General features: G+C 54.6%; 4 protein-coding genes across 4 annotated transcripts; 1 reads left to right on the forward strand and 3 right to left on the reverse strand.

The window, feature by feature from the left end:
- Positions 1–1,180: 1,180 nt before the first annotated feature.
- J4E84_007237 (uncharacterized protein) lies at positions 1,181–4,372 on the reverse strand (the record flags this gene model as incomplete). The annotated part of the gene is made up of 2 exons (XM_049389822.1): positions 1,181–2,291; positions 2,340–4,372. 2 exons carry the CDS (start codon positions 4,370–4,372, stop codon positions 1,181–1,183), a joined length of 3,144 nt encoding a protein of 1,047 aa, XP_049242566.1.
- A 665-nt stretch (positions 4,373–5,037) lies between these two features.
- Positions 5,038–6,352, reverse strand: J4E84_007238 (uncharacterized protein; the record flags this gene model as incomplete). Its single annotated transcript, XM_049389823.1, has 5 exons — positions 5,038–5,186; positions 5,245–5,776; positions 5,830–5,924; positions 5,977–6,110; positions 6,249–6,352. 5 exons carry the CDS (start codon positions 6,350–6,352, stop codon positions 5,038–5,040), a joined length of 1,014 nt encoding a protein of 337 aa, XP_049242567.1.
- A 389-nt stretch (positions 6,353–6,741) lies between these two features.
- On the reverse strand, positions 6,742–9,399 carry J4E84_007239 (uncharacterized protein; the record flags this gene model as incomplete). Its single annotated transcript, XM_049389824.1, has 2 exons — positions 6,742–8,808; positions 8,860–9,399. The coding sequence occupies 2 exons, from the start codon at positions 9,397–9,399 to the stop codon at positions 6,742–6,744; spliced, it is 2,607 nt and encodes an 868-aa protein (XP_049242568.1).
- Positions 9,400–10,399: 1,000 nt separating this feature from the next.
- On the forward strand, positions 10,400–12,415 carry J4E84_007240 (uncharacterized protein; the record flags this gene model as incomplete). The annotated part of the gene is made up of 7 exons (XM_049389825.1): positions 10,400–10,440; positions 10,589–11,030; positions 11,156–11,553; positions 11,722–12,022; positions 12,097–12,111; positions 12,159–12,221; positions 12,275–12,415. The coding sequence occupies 7 exons, from the start codon at positions 10,400–10,402 to the stop codon at positions 12,413–12,415; spliced, it is 1,401 nt and encodes a 466-aa protein (XP_049242569.1).
- Positions 12,416–12,766: the final 351 nt, after the last annotated feature.

The raw sequence follows: 12,766 nt of genomic DNA on the forward strand, positions 1-12,766 counted from the left end.
TGTCGGTGAGTAAAGGTGGGCCTGAACCAGCCCGATGAGCAGGATAGCGTAGGAGGATGTCCTCAAGAATAGCGCGGATACTACTACTATCTAGTAGAATGAAGGACCCGATTGGCTGTACTGCGATAGACGTCTACTTCCCACTAAGATCTTACAGCCACCGAATCTGAGCAGCGTCTGACGCCTTCACAACTCCTAATGCGACGACAACTACATCCGTAACATGTAGCACGATAACCTCCTCTACCCCGCAGACCATATGCTTCTGTATGTAGTAGGCCCCCGCCGAATCACAACCACGTGCATACAGGTGTCTAAAGTACTCATGATTCGTACTGATATCACCCTTCCGAAAGACCGAAACACTGCATATAGTGAGTATAAGCGAGTGGGGTGGAACAGCGAGGGCTTCTGGGTTCAGGATGTGGATTCTCTAGCGGTGGTGAGTGATCTACGTAGGCCTCCGGGTGAGGTGAGATATAGCTATCTATTTACAGTGTAATCTGTGTACTCTTCTCGCCCGCTAAAAGCATATTGTAGCAATTTGATACACGACTTTGGATTCTCCGCGGTACACTTCTATCCTCCCCGCCTCTCCCACACTAATACACGTATTCTTCTCGCCTACCAAGCATACCACGGCTAGAAGTTTAAAAGGACAACGTACTCTCCTCGCAGCGCACTAACCTAACACAATTACTTGCGAAAACTATACATATCCCTATTCCTCTGAACAACCATCTGTTCCTCAGCACTTCTCTTCCTCTCTCTGCACCATTCCGTACCACCCCCTACGATCGCGGAAGCACTGCTCGTCTCATCTTACATGACCAGAATTTCATTTCTCGTATACACATCTCAGGCTGAGTGACCAAGGAGTAGCAAAAGTGATGATCAAAGGCCGGGATACCTGATACTTGTTAGAGACGGAACGTATGTCGTGAGTCCAAGGGATGGGGCTCCATATTGGATTCTCCCTGGTTGGTTTTGGCTGTATCTTCCAGAAGACGAAGACGGAAGAACAGGACGGAGGGGTAGAAAAACAGCACACATGTTTGACGATTTACATTCGTATTCAAACTCACATTGCCATCTTAATCGATCGATCTATGCATCTATTCCCCCTTCTCGCATTCCCTACTTTCCCCTGCACATGTCATGCACCTCCCACCAACGTCATCTACAACTCATCACTCCCCTCCTCCCTCTTCCCCTTCCCATCCTCCTTCCCCCCCTGCGCCACCAACCGATCAATAGCAGCCTTAATATCCTCCTCACTCGCCCCCTCTCCAATATCCAATTTCTTCAGCAACCTGCCCTTTTCATCCGTTACATCCCCCTCCCCTTCTCCATCCGTCTGACTCCCCATATTGCTCAGCTTAATACCCTCAGCACTGAACCCCGCCTTCTTCAACGCCTCCTCCAACTCCGCTTGACTAGGCCCGCTCTCACCATCTGCAGCCGGAGCCTCAGTCTCCTTCGTCTCAGCCTTGGCAGATTTCTTCGTCTTCGTCCTCTTCGCCTTCTTCGTCTTGGGCTTAGCAGTCTTGGTCTTGGAACTGGATTGGTTCGGGGGCTTGAAGTGCTTCATCTTCTTCATCATCATGTCCATGACGACGTCGTCTAGCTTCTTCTTCTCAGCCAGGATGTCTTTAACTGTGAAGACGGGATCATCTGTGGGACCAAGTTCAGCTTGTTTGGCTTCGTTGTCGTCGAGCCAGACCTGTGCTTTTTGTGCGTGCTCTTGGACGGTCTTGAGGTCGGATTCGGTGTAGATGGTAGGGACTTCGGTGATTTCAGGCGCGGCGGGTGCTTCGGCCTCTTCGTCAAGCTCGTCCATGGGGTCGGTGGAAGGTGAGGCGGAAGCGTCAGCGGAGGCCTTGGAGACGGCTTCGCTGCTCTTGGAGCTCTCGGCGGATTGCGTTTTGATCTGGCCGTCAACTAGTTGCTCGACTTCCTTGATGTGGGCGATTGTGTCTTTGAGCTCTTTGATGGCATCGGGGCGCTTGGAGGCTTCGTCCTTGCGCTTCATGACTGGGTTGACAATGTTCTCGAGCTCCTTAAGCTTGCTCCTGAGAGTCTTCTCGTCGGCATCGGCACCGCCGGAGTACATCCAGTCTGAGGCGGCGCTGAGTGTCTTTTCGAGTGTTTCGCGGACGGCAGAGGTGGAAGCTCCGATGAAGGATTCGTCCTCGAGGTAGTCGCGGGCGCGGTAGGTGAAGGCTTCAAGCGAGTTCAAGACCTCTTCGCGGGTGCGGCGAGACTTGTCAGATGAATCGAAAGCGGCAAGCCTGTCGACGTTAGTCTTTGAAAGCATACAACAAAACTCACAAACTCACCTGTCCTGCATCCTCTTCAACTCCTTGCGAGGGAACTTCTTGTAACCCAGTTGCTCAACGTCGTATGTGATTGCCGACCTAACAGTCTTGATCTTCTTCTCTCCAGCCTTCGCAGCATCAGTGCTCTCAGCACCTGCGGAAGACGAAGAGGACGAAGACTTGGAGGACTTGGAGGACGAGGCAGATGAAGAAGAAGAGCTCTCGCCCTCCTTCAACGGCTCCTGGTCCTTCTTGCCACCCATACCAAACAGATTCTTGACACCATCGACAATGCCGCCCTTGACATCCTCGCTCTCAGTCTCGCAGGTAACCCACGCAGACAAGACCTCAGGAGTACCAGTAACGGGGCTGAGCCTGACCTGAACATAGTTGTTGAAGCTGTCGCGCTCGCACTTGTTCTCGTTGATCATGTGAGTAACAACCTTAGTCAAGTTACCGCTCTGGAAGTGAAGAGTAGGCTCCTTGGACACCTCGCCGTTAGCGCCAGGAACAGCCTGGTACATGGTGAACTCGAACTCGCCCATGAAGTTGAAAGGCAGGTCCTTGGTCGCTCCAAGCTTGGTGTTGGGAGTGAAGATCTTCTGGTCGCGCTCCTTAAGGTTGAGCATGTACTGGTAGCCGTGGTTGTAGCCCTGGGTGTCCGAGTCGCGGATCTCCTTGACGCGGAAAGATGGGCTGAGACCAGCGGCCTTGAATGCAGCGCCAAATACGGCGGCCTCGTCGGCGTTGACGTTTGCCCTGATCTTGCTCTTGCCTGCGACTGCTTCGAGACGGGCCTGGACAAAGGGTGTGCGGCTCGCGCCACCGTGGACGATGACAGAGTCGATATCAGCGAATGTAAGACCAGCGGCTGCGAGGGCCTGGTTGATCGGTCCATCGATACGCTTGGCGTAGTCGGCAGTGAGCTCCTCAAACTTGGTGCGAGAGAGCTTGTACTTGAAGTCGACATCCTCGTAGAAGCTCTCGAAGAAAGAGTTAGTTTCCTTGTTAGCGCTGAGCATCTGGCGAACCCTCTCAGCCTCCTTGAAGAGCTTCGCGGCGGTACGTCCATGACCCTTGACCTTGTCGGCGGTGAAAGAAGCGCTCTTGGCAGCTGGAAGCTCAACAAAGGTAGCCACCATGTCGTCGACGATGAGCGAGTTCATCGCATCACCTCCAAGCGTCCTATCCCAGCCAGCGCCCATGACCTGAACCTCCTGGATAGTCTTGTTGCGCCTACCAACATCCTTGACAGACCTGCCCTGGAACTTGAGAACAGTAGCCGACAAGGATCCAGCGCCCATGTCAAACACGAGGTTCGTCTCCGGCTTACCATCCTTGGTAACGTCGGGGAAAGTCCTGCCAGTAGCATAGTTGAGACCAACAGCCAGCCCATCTGAAACAACGCTGAGCACCTTGAGACCAGCCAGACGAGCAGCAACCTCAAGCGCGCGCCTCTCGTCTACCGTGTAGAATGCCGGAACCGTAAAGACAACGTCCTGGATATCGTAGCCCTTGCCCGCCATCGCCTTTGCGTTCTCCCTGACGTTCTTCAACTCCATAGCCAGTAGCTCCTCAACGGTGTATGATTTGTCCTCAGCGAAGACGCTGCTCATAAAGCTAACCGTGTTGCGCTTGTCCGTTCCTGCAACCTCCAACGCAGGGTATCTCTCCTTGTACGTGCCTACAATATCGCTCTCACTCGACACACCAAGAAGGTGTTTCAGATTCGGGTATACATCGCCCGGGAAGCGTCCCTGGAGCGCAATCGCATCGCCGCCGTAGAAGCGCTCGGGGAAGGAGCCCGCAGGTAAAGCGCCGCTCTTGGAGGGCTTGAAAGCGACGGCTGACGTCTCTTTCCGTTTCGAGTCTTTGGTCAGGACGATTTCGAGGGGAACACCGGGCTTTACGAGCGCGGCTTTGATGTATTCGGTGCCTAGGTCTACACCGATGACGGCTGAGGCGGCGGAGGCGGTCGTCGAGAAAAGGAAGAAGAGACCGAGGAGCATGGCTCCCGGTGAGAGGTTGCCTCTCCGGCGTCCGGGTGGCGCCATGATGTGTGGTGTGGTGCGGAAAGTGAGAGGTGTCGTTAACGGCAGGCGTGGAGAGGTTGTGGTGGGATGTGCGTGCTTCGCCGCGGGGAAGAAGTGTGGGAGGTTATGTGTTCTAATAGAAAACCTCGATAGAAGAGAAGAGAGTGATTGGGAATCTATCCCAGAGAAATAGCGGTGAATAGGTTGTCGGTCGAAACCGTGGTCCTTTGAGTGTTGAAATGCGAGGGCGGTTTCGTAGTAATTTACTTGGATCGAGCTACCCTGTCCCGGACTTATTTGACACCTGGTCTTTCTCCAAAGGACAGTTTGACGTTATAGCATCAACGCAACGTCACATGTAGAGACGGTCGTTTGATGAAAAGCTTAATTCACTGCTGCCTACTGCTTCTTTTGGATTGAGGACATTTGGTCTTATCTAGTAATCGTGTCGAGTCCTCTGTATGCCCTTCGAGATCCTTTGAGCAATCTGGCCAATCACAGCGTCAGGAAAACCGTCTTCGCCGCAATGCAGCAGCGCGACCATGCCCTCCGCCTGCTTGCAGCAATGTTCGACTGCGTCTGATGCCTGCAGCATGGCATACACGCCTGAAGCATTTCACACAATAGTTCTGTCCCTGCTGTTCAGATATACAGCCACCGTGTTCTCTTGCCATACTACCGGTCCATCATATCCCACGGTTAAACTCCACCATGCCATCCTTGCCACCGCGCTGATGAAACTCGGGTTCGAGCGACTGCGCACTGACAGCCTGGCGTTGCGGGAACGCAGCCAGCGCAAGAGGCAGCGCGAAGATGGATGTCGTGAAAATGAGTCCTGACTGCGCGTTAGCTACCTAGGTATCATCCTACAGACACCTTTCGTATTGACTCACCCAGATTCACCGGCGTCACCATCCTGGGCCTCTGCTTGAGCCATTCTGTCTTCTGCAGCTTCACAAGCAGGAGAGGAGGCAGCACCATGATAGGCGTCGCATTGAGCACGCGACTCAGCGCCGTCTCTCCAACAGCGAGCGTAGCTGCCTTCTTGCTTTTGCCCAGTGGTTTGACCTCCATCTCTCCCGTGTCTACTCTGCGTCGCTCGGCTTCTGATAACGCAGGATACACGTCGATGCCTTGTCTGATCTCCTCGCCGCGCATGAGGAACACATTAAGCGCGCCAGCTGTAGCGACAGCCGCGAAAGGTACCAATCGCCCGGCGATAACTTTCGCGTTGGGCGACAGGCTCTTGAGGCGGGGTACCAGCGCGTTGAGACCGAGTGCGACACCGCATGATGCGCTGACGGCGAGGAGGTAGGATTGGACGATTGTGGATGTAGAGAGCGGGATCGATTTGTTCGCGTTGGAGAAGTTGATTCCGACGTTGACCGACTGGTTCGTGACTTGCCAGCCTAGTGTTCCCGCTGTCTGTATATCCTTAGTGTATTGTCGCATTATCTCAATGTAGACGCTTCTCATACCCCAAGACCCGGTGTAAGCATACCAGCGGTGACAACCAAGTTTGTCAAGACAAAAGACGACATGCGGAAAGGCAGGAAGACTGGCTGGCCCGTGTCTTCACTCTGTCAGCGTCCCCCCCTCAGTATGCGATCGCGTCGTTGTAGTACCTGGGTGTATGGTCGAGTCGATGATCTTCTTCGCATTCCACAGCTCGGGCGTCATCTCTGGTATCTTGCCCGTCTTGTACGCGGTAACGAGGTTCTTCGCATTTTCGAGGCCGGCCGACGATGTGAGGAGGGTTCTGTTGCGTGTTTGTTAGTCATGACTGTATACCGAATGTAGAGATGTGAACAAGCAATGGAAAAGCTCAAGGTCGTGGTACTCACCACACCCAGTATCCCCAAAGAAACATCATCGTCCCACGCGCGCAGTATCTCACCTCGGATCTGATATGTTTGCTGAGTGCTGCACGCGACCCCAGTACGTCCCTAGATTGAACTGCGAGACTGGCAGGTCGCGGTTTCCAGGTAGCGAGGACGTCATTTTGACGGGGTGTAAGGGAGTGGGAACCGCGATCGAAGCAAGGCAAGCTTCAACAGCCCGCGGGTTTGCGAGGATGAGTGTTCGTGTGGGTAAATGTGTAGGGCGCGACGATATCGGCGATAATGCGAAGCGGGAACTAGCGACAAGCGCGATAGCTACGATAAGTACATTTCATCCATGGATATGCCATTTCTATATATCAGGCTCTAAATCTAGCCTCTGTATTATGGCATCTGCGCGCACGCATACAATACCGCTCTAGATCATTACAAGAAGCCCGCCAATGCTGCCTCCAGTATATGCCGAACGTGAACATTATGAAAACACGCGCTTTTATGCATCAAATCCAGCCCCAATCAACCCATATCCCATCCCTCATTGTCGACACCTCATTTCTTCTTCTTGTTCTTCTTCCCATTATCACTCGCCGACGTCCCCAGAATATCATCGAAAGTCTTGTTAGGATCGTGATTGCTCGCGGGCCTCAAACTCGGGCTGCCCATTGGCATCGGCGGCGCAACACCAGGCGGCAGCGGCAACGCCTCCAACCCCAAATTCATAACGCTTTCCCTTCTTCGATCCGGGCTCTGACTCCGCGCACGAGCAGCCGCACCAGGATCAAGAAGACCAGGTGGCGGCGGTAACGGGCTCGCATTCGCATTGAGTTCCTGCATCGCGGCATTGAGCAAAGTATCGTCTGCAGCCCACTGCTGAGCCTTCTTCCAGCAGTGCGAGCGGCGGAATGTGCCTTCGACGCCGTGCTCGACTACGTCGGTGGGTAGGGACACGACTTGCGCGCCGCCTGCGACTCCGAACCAGGTTCGCGAGCGGGTTGTGTCTTCTCGGGCCCAGGGGACGCCGCTGCGTGGGACTTCGCACAGGAAGTATTCTACGCCTTCGGTGAAGCGCACGCCGGGTGCGTCGACGACTAACATGGGTAGGGACTGGATTACGGCGTATAGGAAGAGCCATTGGCCTGATCGCATGTCCCACATGTCATCCATGTTGGAGCCGGTGGCTTGTTTGAACTCGAATGTGCGGAATGCTTCTAGGAAGGGTGTTTGTTGCTCGGCATCGGCGTTGTGCGACTGCTTCAGTAGCTTGGCGACTTCGTCTTTGTGCAGCTTCTTTCCGCGCGCTTTTGCGTCTTTCTTCGCGTCGCCGGTCTTCGCGTTCTGTGAGATAGGGTAGAGCGGTAGATCGAAAGGAATTGGGGGCGCGACTGGTGGTGTGCTGCGGTCGTATTCGCTCAGAACCTTCCTCAGCGCACGCGCGACAACGGATTCGATGTCTGTTCCTTCGTCTTCAGCGATAAAGCCGTCCGCGGTACGGTTTGTCAAGTTCTTCCTATCCACGAGGAGATCGTACAGACTAGCCATGTCGCGATAGATCTCTAGTAAGACCAGTCGGTTAAGACCACTTGTAGTCAAGTTGTTCTTCTTTGACTTGGCTTTTGGTAGCCACGAACCGTACTTGTGCCTGTAGTAGTCCATGACGAAAGACTTGATAGTCATAAAGGCGGCCCTCCACTTCTTGAAGCTGATGACCTTGCCCTCGCTTGCCATTGCGCTGTTCATAATGCCAGAAAAGATATGCGGAAACTCAAAGTCCTTGAGCTTGTGATTGATGGTTTGCTCGCGGTTTTCCAGATCCATAGCAGCTCGGGCAAGTCGCGTAGAACTCTTTGGGCTGATCATGCCAAATTTAGGCGAGTCGAGTTCTTTGACGCTGTTGTACTTTCCGGCAGCGTGGACGAAACCCTCGGTGTATAGTGCCATCGAGCGCAACTTTTCTCCTAGCACAATGGCTTCTATAGTCTTCTCGCGGCTGTGGCGGACGTCTGCGAGGGTCAACTCGTCAACGTAGCAGTCAAAGCTCGACGCAGCAACCTCGCCAAAGGTGGATCCATCGACGTTGGAGAAGGCATAGTGCGACAGTATGTCTCCAATCCGCAGGAAGATGTCGAAGATGTCTGAGTGACGCTCCGTAGCGACCAGCGACTGTCCGATGAGGAAGGCGAAGAAGTTGCGGTAGGTGACCAACGTGTCGGTATCGTTTGCGTCGAGGCGGGGCTCGTGAGGGGTGATGGCAGAGTCTGAGCTCAGGGAGATGGGCATGTACAGATGCTTCTCCGTGTACTCGTCCTCCAGGGCGTCGCTTAGCGCTCTAGATCCCTTGGATATGGATTCATCCGAGCTTCCTATCTGGCTCTGGTCGGGCGATGCAGTCCGCGACTGTTCGCCAAATGGCTCCCGTGACACGCGTCGCGATGTGCGGTCGGCCAGGTCGAGCGGGGGCACGTTTGCGTCGCTGTAGAGGCTGCCGTGGACGAGGCGGGTGAGCAGGTGCGATGCTGCGTATACTGACGAGTCGATGCGGAAGGAAGGGCCCTTGTCGGAGGTGCGGGGGAAGAGGTAGACAAACGTGTCTCCAGCGTCGTCCCAGAGTTCAGGGACCTTTCATCTTGTCAGCGTTGGTATGAGATTCTGAGAGCAGCCGCAAGCTACCTTTTCGCCGTTCAGCAGGAACGTCAGGTTGTATGGCACCTTGCCCTTGTGTCCGACGATCCATGCCAGCGGGCTCGCATTGCCCTGTGGTGCTCCAGACGTAGCGTCTACTCCCTCAATGCCACCGGGTGGGCCGCCAAACAGACCGCTCTTCCTGCGCAGCTTCTTCAGTTTTCCTTCGGATGGGTCTAAGCTCGGCGTTCCGGGTCGGCTACTGGCTGGTGACGATGCGCGCGACGGCACCTCCAGCGGCGGCGGTGGCTCGAGGGGCTCAAGATCGGCAGGCACGACCGGCTGGATGGTGGGGTTGGAGAGAGACACCGCGCGTGGTGACTGGGCGGCGGGTGGAGGATATTCGGGCGTGAGGTGTGTCGCTGAAGAGAGGCGGTTGCGCACTTTGGTCAAGCGGCTGCTGGACTCTGATGACGCAGGGGTTGGGCTCAACTTCGCATTATTCGTAGACCCTGACGGCTCCGACGACCCAGATGACCCGAACAAACTCGACAGCCGACGAGCGGACTTCTTCTTGTCTCCCAACATGGCGAGGCGATCTAGGAGTTGTCTATGCGGCGCGGGAGGAGCAAGAGTTGGGGTATCGTGAAGCGTAGGAAAATATACTATGCGCGCCGCAACATGGGTTTGACACAACAGCAAACACGAGCACCACACATGCAGGGCCCCGGGCACCGGTCAGTTAGTATATGTCGAAAGGGACTGAAAAGCTTAGTGAAGGGACTAGGTGTTTAGGTGATCTATATTTGAGCTGTCGCAGATCCGCAGTGTCGTAACCATGCTAGTGCACGAGTAACGTCAAAGGTCGGGTGGCCACAACGTGGGTCGTTCTCTACATCTGTCATTGGCTTTGCTCTCCAGCCTTGGGGTGCATTTACACCTTGGTATGGCCGGCCGGCCACTCAGCGGCCGCTTTGACGTCCAAAAGACCCTTTGCCAGCGCTGGCTGTGACCTGCAGCACCTGCGCCTCATGCTGCGGGCATGCTGCGGGCAAGGCCCACCTCATCCACGGAAGCTGGGAGCGGACCCATGCGCAGCCGTGTCGTGCCAGAGACGACTGTTTCGAGTTGCCCGGCTTCCAAATGTGTAACGGTCGAAGAAAACTGTGCGATGCTACCACGCGTGAATTTATTCAGTTGCAGCTGACATGTCGTGTTTTCGTGACCATTTGCAGCATCGGTAGAACTATTGACAGCGCCGGCCGCATCGATGAGGTCTTTAGCGAGCGGATGACGTACCATCCCTAATCGATAGCGTCCACCCGAGGCTCATGGCTGTCGTACACACGTGCTGGAGGCGCGCCCTACGTTGGTATGAGCATGGCAATGACAGAACGCATGCACGCTTCATTCAATTGCTACCAACAGACCCATCTCCGAACTTCGCATCTGATATAATCGCGGCACGCTCACGTTATTACTGCTGGCCTGAGTCCACTCCGCCCCATAACTGCGCACCAGCCACTTCGGTACGCAGCCGTGTTCCGACGCCGCCACGGCTTCATCAGCATCCAATACAGAATCCAATATGGGCGGCGGCCAAACTATCGCGGACCAGATACTCAAGACGTTCGCCCTACCGGACGTCGTCGGCTCCAAGACTAGCTCTAAGAAGCTGATCAATTTGCTGAGAGGGCACGTGCCCCTGCCTTTCATGCAAACCCGCTGCCCTTTTGGGACATGACGCGGCCAATAGAGTAATCGCTAACAGCACCAGATGGCCAAACGTGTCTTTACTCCCAACGCAACTTCTCGACAAAGCAGCCCACAATGTCCTCCAGAAGAAGCCCATTGCGTACCCAGCCATGTGCTATGGACCCGATTCAGGTGACCCGCGGCTGAAGAACAATATTGCGCAGTGGCTCACGACGTTCTATAAGCCCGCGGACCCGGTCTCCGAAGACCGCATATGCATCTCTGGTGGGGCTTCGCAGAATCTAGCTTGCCTGCTTCAGGACTTTACAGATCCGGTGTATACACGGAATGTGTGGATCGTCGCTCCGGCGTATATGCTTGCTTTCCGTATATTCGAAGATGCTGGGTTCCACAAAAAGCTGAGGGCCGTGCCTGAGGATGAGGAGGGGATTGATATGGCGTATCTGAGGAGCCAGATCAAGCTGAGTGAGGAGAGGGCGAGATCTGAGAGTAATAATGAGCCGGTGAGTCGCTGTCAATACGTGGACGGTCTGAGACCTTCTTACGTCTACCATGATCTTGTCTCATAGAAATCTACTGCGACTGCATGTCGGGGTATACACCGCGGTTTGGCTACTAACATTGCCAGCAATTCAAACCTCCAAGGCCTTCAAATAAAATCTACAAACATGTCATCTACGCGGTTCCAGGCTTCTCCAATCCCAGCTCCAAGACTATGAGTCTAAAGCGTAGAGAGGAGTTGGTACGTTTGGCGCGAGAGTACGATGCCCTTATCATTACAGACGACGTATACGACTTCCTGCAATGGCCGTCAAGTCTAAGTCCTAGTACGCTGTTCATCGAGAAAGCCGGTTTGCCCCGGATCGTCGACATCGACAGATACCTGGACGGCGGCGCCGAAAGACATGGCGCAGATGGCTTCGGCAATGCAGTCTCGAATGGATCGTTTTCCAAGATCTTCGGCCCTGGCTTGCGTACGGGTTGGTGTGAAGGAACGCCCAAGATGGCGTATGGTGTTTCGCAAACGTAAGCATATCTTTTGGATATCCCGTCATCTGTCTCTGTCGCCATGCGCTATCACTCATACCGCATCTGGGATACCCGAGATCGAAACTATCGCGCTCAGATCGATCTGAGGTTATGGTGTCACAACGATGTCTCGCTCCATCCGGCATGACAGCTAACGTGTTCCAGAGGATCCAGCCGTTCGGGCGGAGCACCCAGCCAGCTGACAGCCTGCTTTGTGGCCGAGACACTGGAAACAGGAGAGCTCCAACGCTACGTGTACGACCGACTCCAGCCCACCTACGGCAATCGGTACCGCCGAATGGTAGAAGCCATCAACAAACACCTCATTCCACTGGGCGTTGACATTCCCCAAACCGATCGCGAGGTCGTCGGCGGCTACTTCATCTGGCTGACGTTGCCATCGCCGCTAAAAGGCGCAGTGGTAGCACAACGCGCAAAGGAAGAAGAGAACCTAGCCGTCGCACAGGTGAGTACAAGCCACGATTACGTCCACGTCCCTTGTCCAGATCATGGGTAAAGCTAACCACGACGCTTGTGTAGGGCGAAATGTTCGAAGTGAGTATGCTGCTCCGCAGCCATGTACGCCCAACTGACAGACGCAGGTACCCGGCGACACCGGCCATGAAGGCACGTCATTCAGCAACGACATCAGGGTTTGTTTTGCGGTCAGTACATACTCCTCGATTGGGTCTCCGAACCGATACTAATCCATTGCTAGTGGGAAGAAGAAGATATGCTTGCCGAGGGTATTGAAAGACTCGCCACGGTCATTAACCGCATGTTAAAGGAAGAGGCCAATGGAGGACAGGCAACTCAGAAGGCGGCTGCTCAAGAAGAAGACGCGAAGGGTCTGTGGTGATTGAGCGGAGGGAAGGAATGGCGAATGGGATGGAAGATCGCTGTCTCGAAGTGAAGAGCATCCTATCAGCCACAATCTAGATCACACGGAAATCACGCAGAAACTTCCACGATTGTAGGGACCATGTCATGTGATTCTGGTCTTGCACAACGCTATTCGTCGAGATCCGGTAATAGAGGTTGCGTTAAGCATGAGGGATCTGCGAGGCCAGCCGCGGGCTTGCTCTAGATGGACGGATGGGGTTTCGTCGAAACGTCCCCCGGCTCCACAAAAACATCCTGAAGGAAATGAAAAGCATATATCCGGTGGCGGCGCGAAACACAGTGACCGTTGGGTATGCATCCTTAGGCG

The sequence above is a fragment of the Alternaria hordeiaustralica genome (assembly GCF_023758085.1).
Source record: "Alternaria hordeiaustralica strain BMP 2776 chromosome Unknown scaffold_15, whole genome shotgun sequence".
In the NCBI taxonomy this organism is placed as follows: Eukaryota; Fungi; Ascomycota; class Dothideomycetes; order Pleosporales; family Pleosporaceae; genus Alternaria; species Alternaria hordeiaustralica.